Source organism: Leucoraja erinacea, chromosome 20 (genome assembly GCF_028641065.1).
Source record: "Leucoraja erinacea ecotype New England chromosome 20, Leri_hhj_1, whole genome shotgun sequence".
NCBI classification, from domain to species: Eukaryota; Metazoa; Chordata; class Chondrichthyes; order Rajiformes; family Rajidae; genus Leucoraja; species Leucoraja erinaceus.
The window spans coordinates 1113669-1141011 of NC_073396.1; the positions used below are offsets into that span (position 1 = coordinate 1113669).

At 43.1% G+C, this 27343-nt stretch overlaps 2 protein-coding genes across 6 annotated transcripts in view; both read left to right on the forward strand.

Moving 5' to 3' along the window:
* The first annotated feature begins 659 nt into the window (after positions 1-659).
* Positions 660-14503, forward strand: nat15 (N-acetyltransferase 15 (GCN5-related, putative)). Of its 5 annotated transcripts, none has more exons than XM_055650982.1 (7): positions 660-752; positions 4346-4461; positions 4715-4844; positions 6741-6837; positions 10610-10844; positions 12257-12446; positions 12944-14503. In XM_055650982.1, the coding sequence occupies exons 2-6, from the start codon at positions 4352-4354 to the stop codon at positions 12411-12413; spliced, it is 729 nt and encodes a 242-aa protein (XP_055506957.1). In that variant the 5' UTR covers positions 660-752; positions 4346-4351; the 3' UTR covers positions 12414-12446; positions 12944-14503. The 5 variants fall into 5 exon arrangements, with proteins under 5 accessions (XP_055506957.1, XP_055506962.1, XP_055506961.1 ...); XM_055650984.1 differs by having other exon boundaries at positions 680-752; positions 4715-4832; XM_055650983.1 differs by lacking the exon at positions 660-752 and adding an exon at positions 1875-2128.
* A 10952-nt stretch (positions 14504-25455) lies between these two features.
* Positions 25456-27343, forward strand: part of carhsp1 (calcium regulated heat stable protein 1) — a 33520-nt gene continuing 31632 nt past the window's right edge. The window contains exon 1 of the mRNA XM_055650994.1: positions 25456-25591. The gene's annotated coding sequence lies outside the window, so the exon portion shown is untranslated. The remainder of the gene's footprint in view (positions 25592-27343) is intronic.

Below are 27343 nucleotides of genomic sequence, written 5' to 3' on the forward strand. Positions count from 1 at the left end.
GTAAAAATAGACAAGATAAAATTACTGGGCAAACACCTCATAAGTGGTTATCTCGCTTAGGTCCTTCCTCAAATTAGGACAAAATGGGGCTAGTTCAGAATAGAAACATAGAAACATAGAAATTAGGTGCAGGAGTAGAGGCCATTCGGCCCTTCGAGCCTGCACCGCCATTCAATATGATTATGGCTGATCATCCAACTCAGTATCCCGTACCTGCCTTCTCTCCATACCCCCTGATCCCCTTAGCCACAAGGGCCACATCTAACTCCCTCTTAAATATAGCAATATAACTCTATGCAGAATAGCACAGAAACAAGGGCATGGTATTTGTGATGTGAGTTTGTATCAGGGGCAATCCCCTTCAATGGCACTCTTGAGACTGTCAATCACCAGGCGAGTGGGCGGGACAGGAAGTAGCACCTGGAGGCGTGGTGAAATAGAGAAACGTCGGCGGGCGGGACGGGAAGTGACGTCACAGACGGGATGGATGGGCGGGCACCGGAAGCTACGTCGGCGGCGGTGGGGGGGGGGCGGGGACCGGAAGCTGCGTCGGCGGGCGGGCGGGCGGGCGGTTGAGTGCGGCGCTCCGCTGGTTCACTGTGAGGAGAATGCCCGCTCTCGCCCACTGATCCAACACGTCCCCCCCCCGGCCCCCCAGCCCCAGCCCAGCCCAGCCCGGCCCAGCCCAGCCCAGCCCGGCCCGGCCCCACGGATCGTCCCGCTCCTTCCCCGCACGTTGTGGCGGCAGCGAGGTGAGCGCCGGGCCGCGGGGGGAGGGGGCGACCCGCCCGTGGGGCGGGGCGGCGAGGCGGCGTCTGGGCGCATGCGCGGCATGGACTGGGCGGGTCACACCGTTGACGGACGTGGGGGGCGACCAATCGGGACCGCAGCCTGTGGCGTAACTGGGCAACGCTGGGGGCGGGACCAAGAGTGAGGTCAGGGAGGGGGATGGGGCAGAGGTTACAGGTTAAGGGTCAGAGGGACGGGGGGGGGGGGGGGGAAGGGGTAAGGGGTTAGTCAGGAGTGTTTTATTGTCCTTTGTCCCAGATAGAGCAATGACATTCTTACTTGGGGTAGCTGAGATTGTGGTGCGGGCCAGAGATGGTCTGACATGTCGCTGCCTGACCCCACTCCATTACACCAGCACCCATGGCGGCTTGACCTAGGAAACTGAGCCGCTTGGGGAAGGAGAACTGCTGATAGAAACATAGAAACATAGAAATTAGGTGCAGGAGTAGGCCATTCGGCCCTTCGAGCCTGCACCGCCATTCAATATGATCCTGGCTGCTCATCCAACTCAGTAGCCCGTACCTGACTTCTCTCCATACCCTCTGATCCCCTGAGCCACAAAGGCCACATCTAACTCCCTCTTAAATATAGCCAATGAACTGGCCTCAACTACCCTCTGTGGCAGAGAGTTCCAGAGATTCACCACTCTCTGTGTGAAAAAAGTTCTTCTCATCTCGGTTTTAAAGGATTTCCCCTTTATCCTTAAGCTGTGACCCCTTGTCCTGGACTTCCCTAACATCGGGAACAATCTTCCTGCATCTAGCCTGTCCAACCCCTTAAGAATTTTGTAAGTTTCTATAAGATCCCCTCTCAATCTTCTAAATTCTAGAGAGTATAAACCAAGTCTATCCAGTCTTTCTTCATAAGACAGTCCTGACATCCCAGGAATCAGTCTGGTGAACCGTCTCTGCACTCCCTCTATGGCAATAATGTCCTTCCTCAGATTTGGAGACCAAAACTGTACGCAATACTCCAGGTGTGGTCTCACCAAGACCCTGTACAACTGCAGTAGAACCTCTCTGCTCCTATACTCAAATCCTTTTGCAATGAAAGCTAACATACCATTCGCTTTCTTTACTGCCTGCTGCACCTGCATGCCTACCTTCAATGACTGGTGTACCATGACACCCAGGTCTCGCTGCATCTCCCCCCCTCCCAATCGGCCACCATTTAGATGCTGGACGTTGGAGCCAAGCACAAAGTGCTGGAGGAATCTATGGAAGGATGACGTTTCAAGTCAAGACCCTTCTGATGACTGATAGGAAGGATGACTGAATCAGTCTGTAGAAGGATCCGAAACGTCACCTGTCCATGTTCTCCAGGGACACTGCCTGACCTGGTGAGTTAATTGAGCACCCTGTTGTGTCTTTTGTCAACCAGCATCTGCCGGTTGCTAGTTTCTACATTCAGCCTAATGGAGTTGGGGCGGGCCAAAGACTGACAAGTGACGGGTAGATAAAGGTGCATGCATGGTGATTGAGCAACGGAAATGGTTTGGAACAGGGTTTTTCAATAAAGTGTGCCCATGTGATTCACTCGGATTGGAGTCGGCACATCAGAATGATCAGTTTATGAGACACAGTGTCTTTAATTGGTATCAAATGTAAGATGATAAATCTGCAATGGGTATATTATCTCATAGTGTATGAACAGCTTGTTGATGATAATTTAAGAATGAAACGTTATCTTTGTTCTCTGTGTGGGTGGGTGAAGTGATGCAGACAACTCACCCAACGTTCTCCAATGGAATAAGAAGGAACTGGAGATGCTGGTTTATACTAGTGTGGGCGTTCTACAGTATTGCAACAGGAAACAAACTCCATTGGAGAATAAACACAAAATGCTGGAGTAACTCAACAGTTCAGGCATCTCTGGAGAAAATGGATATGTGTCGTTTCGGGGTAAGACACGTCTTCAGACCTGAAAGTTCTCTAGAGAACGTCATGTGCTCCAGAGGTGCTGCCTGAACCACTCAACAACTCTAGCACTTTGTGCCTATTCTCTAATGGGGTTTGTTTCCTGATGCAAAACTGAAAAAAGCCCACGTTAGAATTTCATAAATTGCCATTTCCTCGTCATCCATCTGGAGTGTGATGTTTGATGAGTGAAAATACGTAGTTGCTTCCAATCAGAAGCTTACCCATTCCCCGACCAGCTTTATGGCCATATCTTTTCTTTGTCATATTTACGATTGTGCACTCCTGCCATTAACAAAGCGGTAATTTCCTCGGTTGATTGATTCAGCTGTGATTTCATCTCGTGTGGGTCTCTGCCCACCAAAGTAAGTCTGCCTCCTTCAGTGTTACCATTTTGGACATTGTTTAAATGAGCTGTGGTACAAGTTAAATGTTGTTCGTATTGATTGGGCCCCATCTGCATCAGAATAAGTGTGAAGAAATGTCTCGACCCGAAACGTCACCCATTCCTTCTCTCCAGAGATGCTGCCTGTCCCAGTATTTTGTGTCTACGAGGAAATGTTGGGACGACAGATGGCGCAATGGGCTAAGTGTTCGCCTGGCGACCGGAAGGTAGCCGGTTCGAATCCCGCTTGGAGTGCATACTGTCGTTGTGTCCTTGGGGCAAGACACTTCACCCACTTTTGCCTGTGTGTAAAATGTAATGTAATTATGTGAAGCACTTTGGGGTCAATGCAAGTTGACTAAAAATGTGCTATATAAATAAGATTATTATTACCTTCGGAGTAAGTGATATCTGGTCCAGTAACAATCATTGCACCAAAACACTGTTTATGAGCATTATGAATTTAAAGGGGGATTCGGTGTTGATCAAACTCAGTGGGTGAGGCAGCATCTATCTCCATAGATGCTCCCTCACCCGCTGAGTTTCTCCAGCATTTTTGTCTACCTTCGATTTTCCAGCATCTGCAGTTCCTTCTTAAACATTCAGTGTTGATCATATTGTTTTAGTTGGATCCAAGTTGAGTCACGATATCAGTTTCCATTCCTAAAAGGCAGCAGTGAACTTGTCCGACGGCCCGGGACTCTTGCACTGAGCCTGCTCCGTGGCCGGAGCTGCAGCGAGCAGCTCGCCAGCCCGGCAAACACTTGCCAGCCCCGGCTCCCCATCCGCATCCGCCCCCGCTTCTGCTTCCATCCCTCCCTCAGCCCCGGCTCTCCCAACACTTGCGGCCCATGCACTAGATAAGAGTTTTTAAATTCTCGTTGATCACAGAATTTCTCACGACAGAGTGTGAGAAATTTGTGATCCGCGTGAGAGCGTGAGAATTTGTCGAAATGCCCGAGTCTCTTAAAGCGTGAGAGTTGGCAGCCCTGCCTATCCATGTTCTCCAGAGATGCTGCCAGACCCGCTGAGTTACTCCAGCACTCTGTGTCTAAATATGGCTACTGTCTAGACCTATGTGGTAGAAGCAGGTTTTGATTTCTATCTTGTCCTTCAACAGCTACATTTTGGATATAAATATGGCAGAATTCCACTGAATTCACTTATGTAATTCACTTTCTAAATGAGGTTGATTGAAATGCACTGTGCAATGATTGTATGTGCTTTATTTTGAAGAGTTTGCATTTAATTTCAGCTGTGAATGACAGACATTACATCCTCCACTGTACTGAGTGAAATACAACTTCGCCTGCTCTGTCATGATGACATAGATACAGTTAAGCAGCTCTGTGGTGACTGGTTCCCAATAGAGTGAGTATTACTCGCAGTTCAGCCATGTTTCACAGAGTGAACTTTGCTGGTTATCGCCTAACAAAAAAATAAGTTTTATGCCTTGTTTCACAATAAGTCCAATAATCAAGAATAATTGCTGAAAGGTAATTGGTCTGGGCAATGGAACAATTGCTATGTTTATCCCAGCATGTCACAGTACTAACACTAGCACAGAACGTTATTTTGAGAGAAGTGGTAGAAGGAAGATTCATCTTTTGTTCTGTTTGAACAGGTATCCAGATTCGTGGTACAGAGACATCACTTCAAACAAGAGATTCTTTTCCCTCGCTGCCACATACAAAGGTGGCATTGTGGGAATGATTGTATCCGAAATAAAAGGTAGAACAAAGGTACACAAAGAGGTATGCCTTCGCAATGCGTTCTATACATTGTCACAGCCCACCAACAGCTCCATTTCATCAGAGAGTAGGTTTGAGAGATCACTGAAAGAATGCAAAGAAATAGGTATTTTTGATTTAAATGTTTTGCTGTAGATATAATTCACCACTGAGACTCGCCTGCTAATAAAATCTGTTTTTGACCATTAGCTCACATTTGCCTGTTGCAGCAATGATAACCAAACATGTCATGTGTTGTTTTTATCTGAAAAGAGGTGCGGGTTGTATCTGTTAACTAAATAATACTTGCAGCAAAAAGAGAGCAAAAGCACTTAAATGGTAAAAAATATTGACGGCAGCATCCGGCAAGATTTAAGCTGTTATGTGCAGTGAAAATTGCTATTATAGGTTAAAAATGAAAAAGGTTTACATGATGCAAGTTACAAAATGTTATAATTTAAAATAGTTTGTTGACTTTTCTGGGGTTTTTTGCTGCAAATTTGTAAATGACAAATACTATTGAAACCCCTTATAAGAAACTTCTGACAATGAAGTGGTTTGTAGCTGCATGGAGACCGTTCCAGCCTTATTCAGGTGATCTTCATGGCGGATGAACTGGTATAATCATCAGCAATTTTGCATCTCCTTGTAATTTCTCCACAATGTACCGGAAGTTCATAAATATCATTAGAGAAAGGCCGGAACAGGTACAGCTGCTATGGCAAGGTAGCTTCTTGATGCCTTCTGTCCTGGTCACTAAATAAGGAGCAACTATGTAATTACAGTTTCATGGTTAGTTGCTGAATATTGGTTTAGCCAGCAAAATTTGAGGAAGGACATTCTTGCTATTGAGGGAGTGCAGCGTAGGTTTACAAGGTTATTTCCCGGGATGGCGGGACTGTTATATGCTGAGAGAATGGAGCAGCTGGGCTTGTACACTCTGGAGTTTAGAAGGATGAGGGGGCATCTCATTGAAACATATAAGATTGTTAAGGGCTTGGACACGCTAGAGGCGGGAAACATGTTTTCGATGTTGGGGGAGTCCAGAACCAGGGGCCATAGTTTAAGAATAAAGAGTAAGCCATTTAGAACGGAGACGAGGAAACACTTTTTCTCACAGAGAGTGGTGAGTCTGTGGAATTCTCTGCCTCAGAGGGCGGTGGAGGCAGGTTCTCTGGATGCTTTCAAGAGAGAGCTTGATAGAGCACTTAAAAATAGCAGAGTCAGGGCATATGGGCAGGAACGGGGTACTGATTGGGGATGATCAGCCAGGGTCACATTGAATGGTGGTGCTGGCTCGAAGGGCCGAATGGCCTGCTCCAGCACCTATTGTGTATTGTCTAAAAGAAAACAATGTTAAAGTAGGAGAGGATTACCTTTAGTTCAACGTCGAGAAACTATATTCTCAAAAAGTAAAATCAATTAAAAAATATTCCACCTCATCTCCAATAGTCAAAACTGAACGCAATTCATACAATTTTCAACAAATATTTAAGATGTACATTTTGAGCACAAAGTTATGAAACACACATGTGGGGTGATCTATGTATTTGCTACATTTTCTATTTGGTTCCTGAGCAACACTCCCTGTGTCACAGAAGTAACTGAGCAGAATATCTGATGGACAGGCAAAACAGATCGCACTGGAGGAACTTGGGTGTCAGGCAGCATCTGAGGAGGGAAATAGACCGCATTGTGAGTCGGGACCCACTGCAGATCTCCTCAAAGTATGCCCACTTTGAAGACGTTCTTTTCTTGTGTCATCTGTCCATTCCCTCCACGGACGCTGCCTGACCCGCAGTGTTCCTCCAGCATTTTGTTTTTCACTTGAGATTCCAGCATCTGCTGTCTCTTCTATCTGCTTCTATCTAATGAACTCCATTGATTCAGTATTTGATATATTTCCAATGTTGCCCACAGGATGGAGATATCCTGGCCTCAGGGTTTCCTGTAGAGACACAAGTTGCATACATCTTAAGTCTAGGTGTTATAAAAGAATTCCGAAAACATGGAATAGGTAAGTGTTACATTGAGTGTCATTTTATTTTTTTGTAAGATTTTTGCCGAATATATTGGATTTAGTTTAGTTTAAACATTTTGGGATTTGATGGCTGTTACATCATTGAATTCTCAATGATTCACCGAGTCCAGTGGTAGGTAGTGGTCCAGTGGGTGGAGTCAATAACGTGGGAGCTAATGGGAAAGAGTGTAGGAAAGGTCACGTTTAAACTAACAGAACAGGGGGATGGAACCCAATGCAAGGAGACAGAGGGCCATAAAAGGAGGACAGAAACAAAAGGTAGAAGGGAGAAAAGAAAAAACTAAACTGAAAGCTTCGTTTTCTAACTTAGATTCTTAACTGTCTAACAGAGAGTTGAGAATCTGTGACATTCTCTGTCACAGAAGGCAGTGGAGGCCAATTCACTGGATGTTATCAAGAGAGTTAGATTTAGCTCTTTGGGCTAAGGCAGGGGTGGGCAACCTTGTTCTCTATAGGGGCCGGGACACATGTCTGTGAGCGGATGGCGGGCCACATCTATCACGTGTACACATGGATCCAGCCCCGGATGGCAGGCATCGAATCACGTGTTCACAGAAGGTAGACAAAAATGCTGAAGAAACTCAGCGGGTGAGGCAGCCTCTCATGAAATCCTTGCATGTCTCACCCGCTGAGTTTCTCCAGCATTTTTGTCTATCTTCGATTTTTCCAGCATCTGCAGTTCTTTCTTAAATGTGTTCACAGAAGGTGCGCGGCCGTACTGGCGGCTTTGCGCAGGATGCGGTACGGCCAGAGCTCGGCGGGCCGAATGATTTCGGGTTACGGGCCGCAAGTTGCCGACCCCTGGGCTAAGGGAATGCAGGGATATGGGAAAAAAGCCAGAACGGGGTACTGATTTTGGATGATCAGCCATGATCATATTGAATGGCAGTGCTGGCTCGAAGGGCTGAATGGCCTGCTCCTGCACTTATTTTCTATGTTTCGTTTTTAAAACTTTATATTCAGGCGGTGGTTACATGGTATCAGATCGAAGCGTTAAAAGAGACTAAAAAGTCAGCGGATCATAGCTAAAAGACCGAACATAACGTAACTAACATAAAGTAACAGAGAAGAGACTGCAGAATCACAACTAAATGAATGAATATACCTGACACACAAAAGACTCTGGATTTACAGCTGAAGGCAAGCTTTTATTATCTCTGGGATAATTAGGATGTGTTAGGCTATCAATCATTGTGGTGCCTCTTGCTAGCATAAGCCAATCACCCATGCCATGTCCCTTCCCCATTGACCCTGATCCCAGGGGGCTGGTGGGCATTGCTGTTGTTGTATCAGGGGCTTGTTGTTCACAATGCCGTCTATATTGTTGTCGGGTGTAACCTTGACTTTACAAGCTGTACTTTGTCTCTATGCTCATTCCCCAGACTGTTCCATTCAAGCACCAGTTTTTAATAAACTAACCCCATCAATCCTTTGCAAACCCCTACACTGCCATAGGCCAGAGTTTTTATGATGGTTTTCAAGCAAGAATCTTCTGAGTCATTATCTAGTTGATGTTAAAAGTTTGTGAAGGATAAGAAAATCAGTTTTGAAAGATTACATTAGCTTTCATTTTTTGTTTGAATCTAACCAAAAGTAGTACAGTAATTAAAAAGAAAAATAATTGTTCCATGTTATATAAAAATATCGCTTTTCAATTAAACTAAATGGATATGTTGTTATTTGGTTCTTTTTCTAACATAATCACCTGATATTTAACTGATTAACTATCTGGGGCAGTACAGAATAAGAACAAGCTCTGCCGTTCACTGTGAATGATAAGTTTCTTTATAAAGGAAAATCATTGTGGGTAAAAAGGGAAAATAAAATGGAATTACCAGTAAATAATAGGAGGTAGTATCTTCACACAATTCCCTGCCAATAACCCGTCAAGAGTTAAGAGAGTTTTATTGTCATGTGTCCCTGATAGAACAATGAAATTCTTGCTTGCTGCAGCACAACAGAATATGTAAACATAGTACAGAACAGGAGATAAAAGTTCAGTGTGTCTATAGATCATAGACCATATATATACACAATAAATAAACAGATAAAGTGCAATAGTAATAATACACTGTTTTTGTTCAGAGCTTGTTCGATGATGTGTTCGTGATTTGTGATTCTTTATGGATAGTTCAGTTAAGCCAAATGATCAGGTTGCTGACGACCGTGTCTCTGATTACATGTCATTAATCAAAAAAGTATTTTACACATTTATTACTTATTCTTCTGTGCTCTTAAACATTGTGAACTGAAGTTTAACGAGAACATTTGGTGCATTGAAATAGAACCTAGAACAGATCCTTCATCCCACAATGTTTGTGTTGAGCATGATGCTAAATACAGACTTTATACAGCTATGTCAGCTTGAATGACAAGTTGCTAAGTGGAGAGAGCATCAGCAGTGAACAATCCTTAGCAGCCTATTTCAAATACCATTTGAGATTTGTGTAAGAAGGAACTGCAGATGCTGGTTTAAACCGAAGATAGACGCAAAAATCTGGAGTAACTCAGCAGGACGGGCAGCATCTCTGGAGAGAAGGAATGGGTGACGTTTCGGGTCGAGACCCTTTTGCAATTTTTTTGCTGTGTGAGAGTGACTGAATAGTGTCAAATAAAGCATGTTAGTTAGCCCATGACAGAAGTTTCCAGTGAAATACCTGAAACTGTGGCTGAATCATGCTAGTCAAGATTAGTGCCCCAGTTACATTGTGAGATGGTAGAATCTACAGTACTAGGTTACTCCTGCATTGGGTAGGATTGTCAAATACAGACAGCAATACTGGGACACCATCGGTCCACCTCTCTTGGATCATTTCCAAAGTCTGGCCTTCTCAGACTTACTGAAATTAAGAACAATTTTTCTATGATTTTTAACCGTTATGCCTATAACACCAGTATAGGTTGGCTGTTGGTTGTGATATTTAAATTTTATTTTATAATTGTAGTAAAAGTTGAGGGTAGAAGCTAACATAAGCTAACATAAGTTTGATTGAAAAAAATGCATGTTTCAGAGGCTTACTTGGAAGTATGATTTACCATTCAATACCAAAATACTAAAAGGCAATCAAGATTTGCCTTTAATATGTTGTGTAGTTTTGGCTAACTCACAGTCTATGGTGACTGGTGCCTATAAAACCATGCATATTTTAATAACTATCCAAACAATTGACAGTGACAAGATCACAGCTGGCATATTTTACAACTGGGATAGATTTCCGTAAATCACACTTTTTTTCCCTTTGTGTATCTAGCTTTTCTCCCGTGTTACAGTGTACAAATGACGTGGCCCCCATAGAAATTCACCCCTTTGGTGCTCGGAACTGTCAAAGATAATCCATTGGTGCGTAAAATGTAAATATATGGTGCATTGTCCTAATGTGGCCAGTGGCAGCCCGGCACTTTCACTGGACATGGCCACTGGCAGCCCGGCACTTTCACTGGACATGGCCAGTGGCTGCCCAGTACTTGCATTGGACGTGGCCGTTGTTACTGAATTAATGTGTGTGGAAGCACAAGTTGTTTTACACCGCATCAGCCTCTGGCATCGAAGCAAGTTGGGGAAGGAAACGTTTGTTGGATTGCAATATTTTAAAAGTTGGGGCATCTTGCTATCAATTTTAACTTGCCTCTGAGAGGATATTTTTTATAGTGTTAGAACTTCTCTGCGACAATTATCTTTTTAGATAGGATTTTAATTTGTAAATATTAGTCGTGTTTTAATGACTTCTGTACCTTCTTTATTTTAAAGGTTCATTATTACTTGAAAGTCTGAAGGATCACATATCAACCACTGCTCAAGATCATTGCAAAGCAATCTATTTGCATGTCCTTACTACTAACAGTACAGCCATCCACTTCTATGAAAACAGGGACTTTAAGCAGCATCACTATCTGCCCTATTATTACTCTATACGTGGTGTTTTAAAGGATGGCTTCACTTATATTCTTTATATCAATGGGGGACATCCTCCTTGGACAATCTTATATCCTTTAAATAAAGTTATGTTGCTCAACTCCATCCACCTTCCAAAAGCTCACTTCATTGTCTATTTAATCACACATGTTGTTGCAATTGCTTCATCATTTATATGTCTCAAGATTTTGTATATTAAAATTCCACACAAGATCACTTGAGTCATTTAAAATTTAAGTTTAATTTCAAATGTTTGTATTTTATTTGGTGTTGAAATATGAATGTTATCAGATTCTGTATGAAATCTGAATTTTTTTTTTAATTGAAAACATATCAAAATGCATTGAACCCAATTGTTATGAAAATAGTGGGGATTTTTTTGCCCAAGAGGATTTCTCACATATACAGTTGGATTCATTTCCAATGTTAGTGAATGCAACTAGAAGTTTCTTCAACATGAGTGATTCTTAGTAGTTATCTAATAATGAATCATCTAGATTAACATTTGTGTTACCTACCAACAATTGTGCAGTTCTTTTTCTGAATTGCCAGCTTCCTAATTGACTACATTGGAATAATTGGTTCTGCATTGATGTTGTGGGCTCTCCTTTGGGGTCATGACAGCAACATACTGTATTAGTCAGCCTGGGCCCACTATTTGTCAACTACACATCAGTGTTAGCTTGGTTAAATGGCCGTATCAATAATATTAAGGGTCCCTAAGAATAATATAAAACCACAAATTAGTCTCCAGATCGCGGGGGTGAAAATGTGTCTGGAAGCATGTACATGATAACAATGCAGCTTGTCTACAGACGTTTGCCAATAGAGTTGTATTGTGTAAGGCAGTTTATTCAGTGACCTTTAACTTGGATGGTGTAGGAAGGAACTGCAGATGCTAGTTTAAATCGAAGGTAGACACAAAAAGCTGGAGTAACTCAGCAGGACAGGCAGCATGTCTAGAGAGAAGGAATGGGTAGCGTTTCGGGTCGAGACCCTTCTTCAGATGGGTTTTGTTCGAAACCATTGTAATGCTAACAATAAGAAAATGTACAATTACACCCAAAAAAAAGAGACTAAATGAAAGAGAGACAAAACATGATGACACGTTAAACCCTTAAAATTATGAAATTAAATTTAGTGTCTGGTCAAGAAATGACAAACTTCTAATTGTAGACTGCTGTTGTTTTTCCATCTCTAGATGAATCGTTACAATAGACTCCTGGGACTAGGTTAACTTGTAATTTTAATGTTTTTATTTTTGCCTTGTCATGGTAAATTTACACAATGAACGAAGATGTATATATTCTTGAAATTGCATCTCCTTATTTCAAATGATAATTCCAAATGACCTTGGGTTTCATTGTAGCTGAATGCTGTTCCAATTGCTATTTCACTTGCAAAGATGCTGTACAGTTCTACATTATCGTGTTTAGTCTAATCACACAAACGTTATTATTATAGTCCTTGACATCCTCTCACTGACTATATCCAACATATTGGCTCATCTCTGGTGAATCTGAGGCCTTGCTCCATTCCGCAGCGAATATACCGTCAGGCACAGAACATTATCCGCAGTTTTTTACCCTGGCCTGGTATCGCAGCTAAGAGTGGTATAGAGTACAGTAGAGCAATGTGATCACTTCCCCTTTCAAGAAAACAATTTCAACAGGTGAGCAATTAAAAACTTCTTTGCAACTTTGAAATCCAAACTGATTGAATGCCTTTGTTAAAAGTTTAAAAATTATCTATTTAATTGATTGGTACAATATTAATTTATTCTTGCTGATGTCAGTTTTGTTTCTCGTTAAACGAGCTTTGTGTATATTTTGCTTCTTAAATGAGTAAAGTTGCACGTTGTAGTTGTTGCACTTTCCATTTTCCCGATAAATTGGTTGGTTATTTTTCTTGCTTTGATTAATATTTAATTTTCGTTGTTTTATTTGACTTTTTCTGGATCTTTGTTTAATTGAAAACAAGTTTTTATACGTGTTGTATCTGAGATGTGTAAAATGCAGAATTTTGCAATTTTCTATTTTTATTTTGCTGCCCTTACCCCAACGTAAACTTAATTATAATGAGTAGTAAAGTCAGGAAAGATTACATAATAATTCGACATTCACATTCTGTGTAATTTTCTAACATTGTTGATATATATATACGTTTCAGCCTGAAAGTAGACCACGTGCACTGAATATATTTGTATTTCTTCTGGACATCTATGTGTATGCCAAGCAGGGACGGTGGGATGCCATATTTCAAGATGCTCAGAGACACTCCATCATTGATGCGATTCTAATTCTATACAGAATGTATTATTTTACAGTGTTAGCCATCAGTTAATGAAGCAAGTGCAGTGCACCAAGATTCATCTGTTCCGTTCATGCCTTTTCATTGCTTTCATACCCTGCAATTTGCTGCTATCTAGAAAACCACTTCAACATTTGTAATTATGTGTGGATTCTAAATGTAGAAGCTTTTTAAAATTTTGCTTGAGTATTTCAGTTTTATCGTATGTCTTCAGTGCGTGGCAGCCTGTATATTTGGATTTCACTGCATTCAGGTTTTAAAGTTGCTGAACTAATTTAAATGTTCTCACCCCTTTACAGCCTTTACCTGTAATGCAATGGTGGGGGAAATACTAGTATTTTGACTGATGGACATTTTGGCTTTCAAAGTGTCTATTTTTAATCACAATATATAAAGGAGTCTTCATGTACCCATGTACTTTACTGGAGTGAACGTGCTTGGTTTACCTTGTGTATTTCTGGGATCGGGAGAAAGTGAAAGATGCAGATGGTTCAGCCACCTTTTAAGCCGTACGACTGACTATTTAGTGGGCCGACCAGAGGTGAGCAGGAATTCAAGAAAAGCCCCAAGGCAAACAATCCTGCTGCGTTTGAAGAGCCGTTTATGCCACTATTCACTGCCATTCTATCTTATTTTCTTGATTTTAAGATTTGGTTTTCACATTTAGCAAGATATATATATTTTTGGAAATTCAGTACAGTCTCTTTTTAAATTCATTTTGAAGTGCTCCAAATATAATGTTTAGATTCAATTTTTCTTCCCAAAAGTAAATTGACATTTTCATTTATCTCGCTTTGCAGTGCACAAATTATTTAATCATCGTGTGGCTCTCCCCATATTTCTGTATGTCATACTGTAATCAGATGTGTAAATAATTGCATGTTTTTTCGTTGTTTTTTTTGTTGCTATTTGCCTGGTAATTATTGTAATGGTGTAATGTATATGTGTCACAGGTGGGAATACAGATCATTATGAATTGCTAGAACTACTGTGAAAAGTGTTCCAATGTAGTGGGTCAATCCACGCGCATTTCAGAATTTTTTAGTCTTGCTGTTTAAATTTTTTTAATTCATTCCATGATTCTGTTTCACTATTTAAAAAGATGCCTACACTGTTTCACAGAATTTTAAAATTTTGGCACCATGACAATCAGTGTATGACTTTTAAACATTAATTGCACTTTAGATGTATAGTAAATGTTAATATATTTATGTAGTGGCTCCCCTCGTATCTGAGCACTCGTCTTGTTTTAATGCACAGACTTCTGATCTGTTCTTGAAAACCAGTATTCATGTTCATGGAACAGCAGGCTCTGTGAGAAATAGAACCATAGTTCGAAACAAAGATCAAATGTTCAGAATATCAACTGATTGCAATAGTGGTTATATATAAAAATACCATAATAAAGATTCCAATTCATGTAGTGTCTTGCTTTGTTGCTTTTTTGTTTTGTTGCGTTATCATAGAAATTCACTTTTTTTATTTTTGAATTGTTGATTTCTGGACTCCTGCATTAACTTAAGAAATGCACATGCCTGTTTATTGCATACAATGTTTTTAAATAGAATTATCAAGTTTTTCCTGTTTTACAAAACTTATAGATTCTTGTGCAGAATTATTTTTTAAAACAATTAGGTTACATAAATTTACTGGACATAGCACTGTAAGAAATCTTGCTCAAACAATTAAAACAATTACACCAAAATCATGGTATGCTTTGTGTTTTGATTAGATTGTAATGGCTGCGATGTTTCCATGTTTGATGTTGATAGTGGGTGGTTACTGGAGATGTAGTGCTTACTCAATGCTACAAACAGCACAATATTTGTACACTTTCACAAGATTTGTACTGTCTCTGTTTAAACTTAATCTAAATATATTGACTCGATGTAACCCAGTACACAGTGCGAAAACACACACCATCACATTTGGGGACATAGAAACCTAGAAAATAGGTGCACGAGACCATTCAGCCCTTCGAGCCAGCACCTCCATTCATTGTGATCATAGCTGACCGTCCCCAATCAATAACCCGTGCCTGCCTTCTCCACATATCCCTTGATTCCACTAGCCCCCTGGAGCTCTATCTAACTCTCTCTTAAATCCATCCAGTGATTTGGCCTCCACTGCCCTCTTTGTGGCAGGGAATTCCACAAATTCACAACTCTCTGGGTGAAAAAGTTTTTTCTCACCTTAGTCTTAAATGGCTGCCCCTTTATTCTAAGACTGGCGCTTGGTTCTGGACTCGCCCAACATTGGGAACATTTTTCCTGCATCTAGCTTGTCCAGTCCTTTTATAATTTTATATGTTTCTATAAGATCCATAAGACAGTTTCTTCTCAGCTGTTATCAGGCAACTGAATCATCCTGCCACAACCAGAGAGCAGCGCTGAACTACTATCGACCTCATTGATGGCCCACAGACTATCCTGGACCGAATTTTGCTGGCTTTACCTTGCACTAAATGTTATTCCCATATCATGTATCTATACACTGTAAATGGATTGATTGTAACCATGCATTGTCTTTCTGCTGACTGGATAGCACACAACAAAAAGCTTTTCACTGTACCTCGGTACACGTGACAATAAACTAAACAGACATTTGGGTGGCTGTAGATAAAGAGCAGGTTTTGCTCTGCCAGTAGCTCCAGAAGTTAAAATTTCGTGTGGTGTGTAATAGATGTCCAGTTTAGAAAAACATCATGAAAACAGGCCCTTCAGCCCACACTGCCCATTAATCACCCTTTCTCATTCATTCTATGTTATATCACTTTCACATCCGCTCCATACACGCCACGGGCAATTTTACAGAGGGCCAATTAACCTACAAATCTGCATGTCTTTGGGATGTGGGAGGGAAAAAGGAGACCTGAAGGAAAACCAGGTGTTCACAAGGAAATTGTGCAAATTCCACAGGTATAAAGTTCCTGTTCTTAATAAAATATTGAGGCCAATATTGAAATTATGGAATTGACAGGTTTAGTAGTAGATGGAGAAACTGCTCTAGGTCAAAAAACAGAGATTGTGTTTGGTGTTGGAGAGGCTGAAAAGGCTAAATTTCCATTAGTTTAAAGAAACATCTATGGCACCTTTGTCTTTGTCCTTGTACTATGTAGAGCAAGAACCAGATGTGAAGAGTGTCTTCTACATTATTCTGGGTTTACAGGCAGGTGCAAGACACATCGGCTGGTGACAGTATTTCTGTTCTGTGTACGGGCTCGTTATTTCCATCATTGCCAAGGTTGCTTTATAAAAATGTTTGCATATGGAGGTGCCGATGAGAAGCGGAGGCTGGGCCTGGCAGAGCGGCGGTAGAGCCTCGTGAGCTGGAACTTCGTGAGTCGGAGGTGGAGTCTCGAGGGTCGACGAAGCCTGTGGCTGGGGCCTGGGTCGGCCTCACGAAGATGTCTGGATAGAACCCTGCGGCGATCTATGATGGCGCCAACGGGCGGACGGACAAGGATGGACCGCATGGAAGTGAGGACGCCACTGCCGAGGGTAGGAATAAGGCAGGACCTGGTTTGGGGGAACTGCCGTGAGTGAGGGGGAGGAACAATGGGCAATGGAGGGCCCGCTGTGAGCGAGGGGAAGGGGAAGAACAAAGGGGCCTCACGTGCGGAGGGGGGAGGAATTTGTAACCTTGTAAGCGCCCTTTATGGGCGACTATTTGTATACCCTTGGGCATGCAAGCAAGGAATTTCACTAACTTATGACATGTGACAAAGTATTCAATTCAATTTATAGATTCACATTTTGACCACTCCTGCAGCCTGGTCAATTTAATTTTATTCAGTCACTTCTCAGCTTTTTTTGGAAGAGGAAGCATCGGGCTTTTCAATCTTTCCAGATGAGTAAAACCTCACAGTTGCAGTTTTATTCTTGTAAGTGTTCTGGTTTTCCTGTGCAGAGAGCAGCCCATGCAGAGTGCTCTAACCCAGGAGTACATATTGGAAATATCTGCTATGGATAAAGTTTGTTGATTATCTTCCTTGAGGAATATCAATTAATCAGATGGGCGTCCAATATAGTTTTATGATCACCCAGGCTTTATAATTCCAGAAGAATAGAAGTTGGGAGGTCATGTTACAGATGTATACCCTGTAAATATACTCTGCTCTCAATCCCCATCCCCCCACTCGTAACAAGGGCAGAGTCCTCCTTGTCCTCATCTTCCACCCTACTAGCCGTCACATACAACAAATAATCATCCAACATTTCGCCACCGGGAGATCAGGTTGGTTATTGCGAACCGAGCGGAGATGTTGGGCGAAGCGATCGCCAAGCCTACGCTTGGTCTCACCAATGTAGAGCAGCTGGCACCTAGAGCAGCGGATGCAATAGATGAGGTTGGAGGAGGTGCAGGTGAACCTCTGCTGCACCTGGAAAGACTGCTTGGGTCCTTGAATGGAGTAAACGGGGGAGGTAAAGCGAGGTGTAGCATTTCCTGCGGTTGCAAGGGAAAGTGCTAGGAGAGGGGGTGGTTTGTGTGGGATGGGGCAAATTGACCAGGGAGTTTTGGAGGAAGCGGTCTCTGCGGAAAGCCAACAGGAGAGGAGTGGCCAGTGTTGGGATTTCGTTGGAGGTGGCGAAATGTTGGATAATTATTTGTTGTATGTGACGACTGGTAGGGTGGAAGATGAGGACAAGGGGGACTCTGTCTTTGTTACGAGTGGGGGGATGGGGAGTGAGAGCAGAGTTGCAGGGTATAGAAGAGACCCTGGTGAGAGCCTCATTTATAGTAGAAGAGGGGAACCCCCGTTCCCTAAAGAATGAGGATATCTCCGATGCCCTGGTTTGGAACACCTCATCCTGGGTGCAGATGCGGCATAGACAGAGGAATTTGGAGTAGGGGATGGAGACCTTACAGGAAGCAGGGTGGGAAGAAGTGTAGTCCATATAGCCATGGGAGTCAGTGGGGTTATAGTAGAATTCGGTTGGGTAGTCTGTCACCTGCGATGGAGATAGTGAGGTCTAGAAACGGTAGGGAGATGTCGGAAATGGTCCAGGTGTATTTGAGTGCCGGATGGAAGTTAGTGGTGAAATGGATGAAGTCAGTGAGCTGTGTGTGGGTGCAGGAGGGAGCACCAATACAGTCGTCAATGTAGCGGAGGTAGAGTTCGGGGATAGGGCCATGGTATGCCTCAAACAAGGATTGTTCGACGTACCCTACAAAGAGTCAGGCATAGGTTGGGCCCATGCGCGTGCCCCTAGCTACGCCTTGGATTTGGAGGAAATGGGATGAGTCAAATGAAAAGTTGTTACGGGTAAGGACCAGCTCCGCTAGGCGGAGGAGAGTATTAGTAGACGGGGATTGGTTGGTTCTGCGGTTGTGGAAGAAACGGAGAGCTTTAAGACCTTCCTGGTGGGGGAGTGACTGGACATACAATAAGGCAAGGTTCTCCGTTTCACAATAATATACCAGGACATCACCACCAGGGAGCAGTGTCAGACAATTCTCCACAGCTTCTTGTCCTTAATTCCATTACTTTATAATTACTTGGAAATCTTTATTGTAATTGGCAGTTGTATTGTAATTGGAATGAAATTAGTATGTACCCATTTAATGTAGGCTTGCACCTGAACATTGCCATATGTGCATTCTGTTGGTTATTTTGCTGCTGCGTTGATGCCCCTGCTGAATGAGTGTAGGCAATTTTTATTTATTATTATTTTTATTATTATCGTTGAAAATATTAGCGACACGGTGGTGCTGGTTTCCGACGGGCACGGTGACGGACGCACCACACATCTCTGTCCTCCATGCAGCTGGCAAGCTCCTCTTTGGTCTCTGCACATGCATCTTCCATCAATCCATAGATGCTGCCGCACCTGCTGAGTTTCTCCAGCATTTTTGTCTACCTGTCCATCTTCCATCAAAGTCTTCAGCATCATCTCCATGGGCGGGTTCCCACAGCACTACCTTGTTTGCTGGCGTTTCTGGGTGGCTGTGGCAGTGACCACCGAGCCTCATCCTTCTCCACCTGATCTTCTTGGTCAGAGGTGGAATCGCCCCATAGAGCTGGGCGTTGGTGATGTGGTCCCTCCAACTGACATGTAGGCAAGGTTCTTATTTAGTACCCATTATGTTCAGCAGTTTGCTACTGAAGTTCTCAAGACCCTTCAATTTGTGTAAGCAAGATTGACATTCTTTCTGAGATTCAGAGTGGCAGGTGCATGGCACCGTGGCGCAGCTGGTAGATCTGGGTTCAATCTGACTTCTGGTGTTGTCTGTGTGAAGTTTGTGCATTCTCCCTGTGCTTGTGTGGGTTTCTCCTGGGACCTCTGCATTCCTCACACTTCTAAAAGATGTGGTGAGTTAACTATGTAAATGACCCCTAATGACCAGGTTAATCTGGGGGATTTGATGAGAACGTGGAGAGTTTGAAATTGGATTGGTATAGAATTAGTTAAATGCTTCATGGTCAATTGTTAAGTCGAAGAACCTATTCCCAAGCTGCTTGACATGATTCTATGAAAAACAGAAATTGGTGGCTGTTGGATTGCAAACTCTTGATTTTATCTCAGATTACATAACTGGGTGAATTGAGGTAAAGAGCTTGATTGTTTGTAAATTACTTTGAAAAATATATGTTTCAAGGCAAATCATTGAAACTACATTTTTTTCTCTGTTTCTAAGTTTGGTATTGTAGTCCACAACATTTTAGCTGCAATGTACTTCTATTCAGTTAGAATGGACAGTCTGGTGATTCATCTTCAATCCTTTGTGGTCTGTAAATTTCCAAGGTCCCCCCAGTACATTACTTGCTTGCCCTAAATGGCTGGGTTATAGACAATAGACAATAGGTGCAGAAGTAGGCCATTCAACCCTTCGAGCCAGCACCGCCATTCAATGTGATCATAGAAACATAGTAAATAGGTGCAGGAGTAGGCCATTCAATATGATCATGGCTGATCATCCAACTCAGTATCCTGTACCTACCTTCTCTCCATACCCCCTGATCCCTTTAGCCACAAGGGCCACATCTAACTCCCTCTTAAATATAGCCAAATGAACTGGCCTCAACTACCTTCTGTGGCAGAGAATTCCAGAGATTCACCACTCTGTGTGAACAATGTTTTTCTCATCTCTGTCCTAAAAGATTTCCCCCTTATCCTTAAACTGTGACCCCTTGTTCTGGCCTTCCCCAACATCGGGAACTATTCTTCCTGCATCTAGCCTGTCCAACCCCTTAAGAGTTTTGTAATTTTCTATAAGATCCCCTCTCATCCTTCTAAACTATTTGTAAACCTACGCTACACTCCCCCAATAGCAAGAAAGTCCTTCCTCAAAATAGGGGCCCAAAACTGCACACAATACTCCAGGTGTGGCCTCACTAGGGCCCTATACAACTGCAGAAGGACCTCTTTGGTCCTATTCTCTTGTTATGCAGGGTACCTGCATGTTCCCATTCATAGACTGATGAACAAGATCCCGTTGTACTTCCCCTTTTCCTAACTTGACACCATTTAGATAATAATTTGCCTTCCAGTTTTTGCTACCAAAGTGGATAACCTTACATTTATGCACATTACACTGCATCTGGCAAGCATCTGCCCACTCACCCAATCTGTCCAAGTCACCCTGCATTTGCAAAGCATGTGACTCGCAGTTCACACTGCCACCCAGCTTTGTGTCATCTGGAAGTATGCTAATGTTACTTTGAATCCCTTCATCTAAATCATTGATGTGTATCACAGCACTGAGCATTGCGGTACCCTTATGGTTCATTTATATCCAGTCATTAATCCAGCAATCGTGCAGTTACCATTGTCCAATAAGGAACCTCATGCTCTAAAAGAGCATCAATAACTGCCGAATAATTTGTGGAGATTTGGAATTTACACATCCTTTTTACTCTACTGGTAATTGGATTATGGCAAATTAACACCAGATGTTGTTATTGTGGAGGAAGGAACTGCAGTTGCTGGTTTAAACCGAAGAGGCACAAAATGCTGGAGTAACAGCGGGACAGGCAGCATCTCTGATGAGAAGGAATGAGAGACAAAACGCCGCTCGTTCTTTCTCTCCAGAGATGTTGCTCTTAATGGATTGCAATTTTTGCAGCAGGATCCATCACCTTCAAGGCCCACATCCACATCAGCAACAGTGAGCTCTCCCTGGAGGTTATCTATTCACCTCAGTTCATGGCCATCAGCAAAGAAAAGATCCAAAATAAAATTACCCCAAGAAATACGATTCATCCACCAATTTGTAAGGATATTGGTGGTGGGGGGCATGGTAGACTGGGATTGCCAAGTAATATGTAATCCAGCCTGTCACCCTCTCATACAATTGATCGTCCAATAGATCACAAATGATTGCTATCAAGGATCAACAACTCCATTATAATTGTCATGAAATGACTACAGAGGTTGTTGATAAGACAGATGTTGGTGATTTGTGTCACTCCTCTGTTCCTTTCTTCCAATTAAAGTGTAGCAGGTGCATGTAAGCTCATGTCAGCCCAAGACACCGATCCTTCGGTACTTGTCAAACTTTATTTGATTATCGTTCTGTGAAACATCTTGGCACATTGTACTGGAATGAGAATGCTCTTTGTGATGTTTGTATGGGTGAATAATGTTTGTACATTTCACAAACCTCCCCCAGCACTCACTGTTCAATTTTAAACAACTAAAACAGTCATATCTAAACGTCCATCCCTCTGACTTGGTCACTAATTCAAACCTACGTTTCCTTTGAATTGTTTTTATTCTCTTCACTCCTTACCTTTTAGTTTAGAGACACAGTTGATACATATTTAGAGAACCATTGCCCTTCAGCTCACCGAGTCCAGCACATTAACACTATCCTACACACTAGGGACAATTTTACTTTTACACCATGCCAATTAACCTACAAACCTGTACGTCTTTGGAGTGTGGGAGGAAACCGAAGATCTTGGAGAAAACCCACACAGGTCACGGGGAGAACGTATAAACTCCATACACACAGCACCCTTAGTCAGGATGGAACCTGGGTCTCACACTGAGGCAGCAACTCAAACAGTGGTAGAGTTGCTGCCTTCCAGCTCCAGAGACCTACTGCTTCTAGCATCCTAGTTTCTTCACTGACATTTGATTTCATAATTATGAGAACATTATTCATGAAATCACAGGAACTACCTTGACATTACTGCACCATTATTCCTACTTTCTTGCAATTCATGTTTTATAACAAAGGATGTCAATGAAGAACTAAAAACTCCAATTAATGTCACTCACCACCAAACTCAGCCAAGCAGTGATTTATGACATTATATAATCCTAGGAGAGAACAATGTCAAAGGAGATACATGAAACACATCACTGCACAGCTGAGAAGATACATGAAACTCAGTAAAAGTAGCTTTAGCAAGAGTGTAAGAGACATCAGAATAAATAAATAAATACACTTAATTCAGATGATGAAGTGTAACGTAAAACATGTGCTTTATTTTATTATTTTTTTCTTTTGCTCTTTCAGATAATGAATGACAAAAATTACCAACAAATTGGTTTAACAGACAAAATCTCTTTGGTAAATAATTCTAGCAAATAAATGATTTCTCCCCCCCCTCATATTGTTACACTCTCATCATTAATTTAAAGGAACCCAATCCTGAATTTTGGAATTTCAAATGTTGTGTCTCGCATTGATAGATATCATTGCAACTAAATCTATAGTTGTTTCATTAATTGGCCATTGCTTCTGTACTTCAAATTGTGCTCAAATCAATAATGATCGATTGATGTGGTTTTCATAAGTACTTTTAGGCATTTTGAAATGGTGGAGCTGTCAAAATAACTGAGCAAGTATGAAACCCATTTTGCACAATGAAGGACCATTGACAACATATCGAAAACCGCAGATCACATCACATGCAATGAATTCCTGCAGTTTCAGAACGTGAAGGATTTGGGTCTTTACCTTTAGTATAGAGATACGATATGGAAACAGGCTCTTCGCCCCACTGTAGACACAAAAAGCTGGAGTAACTCAGCGGGACAAGCAGCATATTTGGAGAGAAGGAATGGGTGACGTTTCGGATCGAGACCTTTCTTCGGCCCACTGGGTCCACGCCGACCCATTCGCACTTGTTCGATGTAATCCCACTTTTATATCACTCCCTACACATCAGCAGCAATTTGCAGAAACCAATTAACCTACAAACCCGCATTTCTTTGGGATGTAGGAGGAAACCCACTCTTCCTCTGAATTATCCCAATATCATCAGCATAAGCATTAAAATAAAATGTTGTCTTTGTTCAGTACAGGCAAAAGTACAACCATCTCAAAGAGAAAACTATCAATTATATTTTCCAATAATCTGGACAGCAATCCATTTCAATAAAGATGACTAATTTCAATAATTAAAAAAAACGTCTGTGTTCAATGGAAACACTCCTTTTATGTGTCATTCCTAACTGTCACTGTATGTCATGTTATCACTTGCGGGCGGAGCAATAGACAATAGGTGTAGGAGTAGGCCATTCGGCCCTTCGAGCCAGCACCGCCATTCAATGTGATCATGGCTGATCATCTCCAGTCAATACCCCGTTCCTGCCTTCTCCCCGTATCCCCTGACTCTGCTATCTTTAAGAGCCCGATCTAGCTCTCTCTTGAAAGAGAACCGGCCTCCACCGCCCTCTGGGGCAGAGAATTCCACAGACCAATGCAAATTCCTGGCATATGAATACTTGGCCAATAAACTTATTCAGAAACATCATAGACTGGTGCAATAATGTTTCTGTCCTTGCGACCCTTGGTTTAGAAGGCAATAAAGCATGTTGTGAAGATCACACAGAAGACCTTGGAAAGCTGCTTTTTATTGCAGACTGTCACTATGCTGTTAGAAAGATTTTTGACAGATTTGATTTTAAATAGATAAAACCTTTGCAGCAAAGATACTCACATGTGAAAAAATACAAGTCACCACGTTTCCAGCGCCTATTTTATATCCTTAAAAATACAGAGTCTTAACTTGGACTTAAAGGCACATTGACCTTAAAGGCAGCGGCACTGGGTTAGAGTTAATGGGGACATTAGAATTACTGTTGAATCTGTTTTGAAGATACAGTTCTAGGGATGAATGAAGGAACAGGGGAGTGCAACTGACCAACTTGGTCCTCGGCAAAGCTGTCAGAGATGGGATGGGTTTACAGTGTCCTCATGTATTGAGCTCCGACTACCTGAAGTGTATTAGTGCATGGCTCATCCACACACCTGTGTCTCTTGCTTTTCCTACAGCTATGGTACCGTATACACCCATCAACACCCTGTTAGATTGTACTTTGGATTTTACTCTCACGTGTAAGGAATACTGACATTTTTAAACTGAAGTAAATGATAAAGGCATGAGATTTTTGTTGAGATAATACCAAAGGAAACAGTGCAATAATTAATATATAGGCTGAAGTTAAGCAGAACCATGAAGCAAATAGGCCAAACGCCCCATTATCTACACTTCACGCTGCCTTAAAAAAGCAGCCAACGTAACCAATGACTTGTTCTACCCTGGTCATTCCTTCTTCTCTGTTCACGTCAGGTCGAAGATACAGAAGTTTGAAAGCACGCACCAGACTCAGGAACAGATTTCCCCCTTGTTATTAGACATCTGAATGGTTCTTCCATGAACATGATGTTCCTCTTGCAGTACCAGAGACCCAGGTTCGATCCCGACTACTGGTGCTGTCTGTATGGAGTTTGTACATTCTCCCCGTGACCCCGTGGGTTTTCTCCGAGATCTTGGGTTTCCTCCCACACTCAAAAGATGTACAGGTTTGTAGGTTAATTGGCTTGGTATAAATTGTCCCTAGTGTGTGTAGGATAGTGTTAGTGTGTGGGGATCGCTGGTCGGTGTGGGCTCAGTGGGCTGAAGGGCTTGTTTCTACGCTGTATCTCTAAACTCAACTCTTTGTGGAGGTATTAAGGGAGGCAAGGCCAGGAGGGTGAGGAGGAGGAGGGTGAGGAGGAGGAGGGCGAGGAGGAGGAGGAGGAGGTAAGGCCAGGAGCAAAGATTATAGGATCTTTGGCCAGGAGAGCGAGGGGGGAGGCAAGGCCAGGAGGGTGAGGAGGAGGAGGAGGGGGAAGGCAAGGCCAGGAGGGTGAGGAGTGAGGAGGGGGGTGAGGAGGAGGAGGAGGGAGGGGGGAGGCAAGGCCAGGAGGGTGAGGAGGAAGGAGCCAAAGTGAGGGAAAGTGTTAGAGTGGGTGGGTGTTTAATGGATGAAGTCTCTTACAATCTGTGGTCGGAGCTCCAGCGGGAAGCCCAAGTTCCCCGGGTGTGGAGAGGGGAAGGGTGGTGGTGTTGTCCTTCCGCCGTCGTCGCCGTCGTCCGGCTGAGGGGGGAAAGGCCGCACTCGACGGGCCGAGCGTCCGCTCTCCGCCACGTGACCCACCGCTGCTGCCCGGCGCGCGCCCCAGACACGCGCTCCCCGCCTTCCCCCCGCGCGCGCCAGCAGCAGCAGCGGCAGCAGCGGCGGCAACCAGCAACGGGCGGTGGCGGCATCTCTCCCGCGCCCTCAGGTAGGGAGCCTTCCCTCCTCACATCTCCCTCTCCCCTCACACAACCCCGCAATGATTATTCACCCAAACCCTTCTCCTTTCCCCTCGACGTGAAACTTGCCCCCCGCTCGCCGCCCCGGTGGTTTTACCGCGCGGACACTTTCTTCTCTTCCCTCGCTCGGTGAGTGAGTGACCGGGAGACGGCTGTCCATCCACACACGGTGACCGGGGGGACGGCTCTCCTGTCCATCCACACACGGTGGGGTGACGGTGAAGAGGTGTTCAGTCGGCAGCCGTCCCCACTCCCACTGTCCCAGACCTCGTCAGTTTTGGCGCCAAACAGAGAGTCTCTCTCTCTCCAAGTGCCTCCTGGCTGCCAAAGTCCACAAGTCCCTCAGCCCCACTCGCAGCCTTAAAAGCAAAACACCCCTGCTGTGAAAATACAAAGTCTGTGATTAGTAGCTGCCTGTCAGTGTCTGATTCAAACTACTGTTACAGTGATCGTGGTCTGCTGCTGCCCTTTACTTCAATGTAAGATTGTTCTTCAACAGTGCGGCCAGAGTGAAATTGCTTTTCGTCCCCCTCCCCTAACCACCCCCCTGGCAGGATGAACAGAAACTCGACAAGGACCTGTGAATACAACATACTGCAGCAACTTAGTTACTCCAGCATTTTCTGTCTATCTTCGGGGTAAACTAGCATCTGCAGTTCCTTCCTACACTTCTGAAATACAATCCTCACTGTGATCGAGATTCCTTTATCAAGAAGCTCCTTGTGTTAATGTAAAACTCCAGTCCTTAAGCTGACTTGGAGTTTAAATTAATGCCTGCCAGTTAAGATGTCTGCTGTGTAATAAAACAAAACACAGTCAGGTCCGCTGGGTATTCCACTGTTTGTTTGCCATTCGCAGCCTTAAAAGCGAAATACTCCTGCTGTGACAATACAAACTAAAGTCTGTGATTAATAGCTTTGTGTTGAGCGTGAGTCGAATGTGAAAATAAAACGGGATGCCAAGCGGGAGCATATTTATCTACAAATCTGGGTAGAGAAGGAAACCATTATATAAGTTCCTCAAAGAGGAGTTGCCTAGTCTGGTTAATGCGATAAGCAACAAGAGTTCTCAAAGCCCTTCCTCCCACCTACAGTATGTTTTAGAATATTCTCCCATTGCTTGGCAGCAGCACTCGAGTTGTGAGACATCATCCAGGACATAGAATTACACTGATTTATGGTAGATTCGCCACTTTGCAGTGGGTGTTAATGGGGGAGTGTGGGAGGATGTCAAGCTCAGCAACAAACACATCTGAGAATCAAGCCGAGTTGAGTTGTCATAAACACAAGCACGGTGAGATACAGGTGCAATGAAAATCTAGCGAGGAGCAGCAGCACCATAAGCACATGGACTAAGGCAACAGACAAACTTCAACTATAAATTCTGCAAGACTGAAAGAAAAAGTCTGCAAATATATATATTAACGTAAAACACAATTACAAATCAAGTCTGTGAAGTGCAAGAGGTGATCCTGTGGTGTTCCTCTGCTGATGTAGGATGAGGGTTGTGCAGGTCAGTTCAAGAACATTGTGGCTGTTGGAAAGGAACTCTATACGAACCCGGTGGTGTGGGACTTTATGCAACCAATCAGGATTCTTACAGTGCATCAGCAAAAGTTTCTTAAGAATATTTGGTGACATGCCAAATCTCTCAAAACTCTCAATAGAAGTATTAAGGTTTGCTTTCTTTATGATGGCAAGTACGTGCTGGGCCCAGAACTG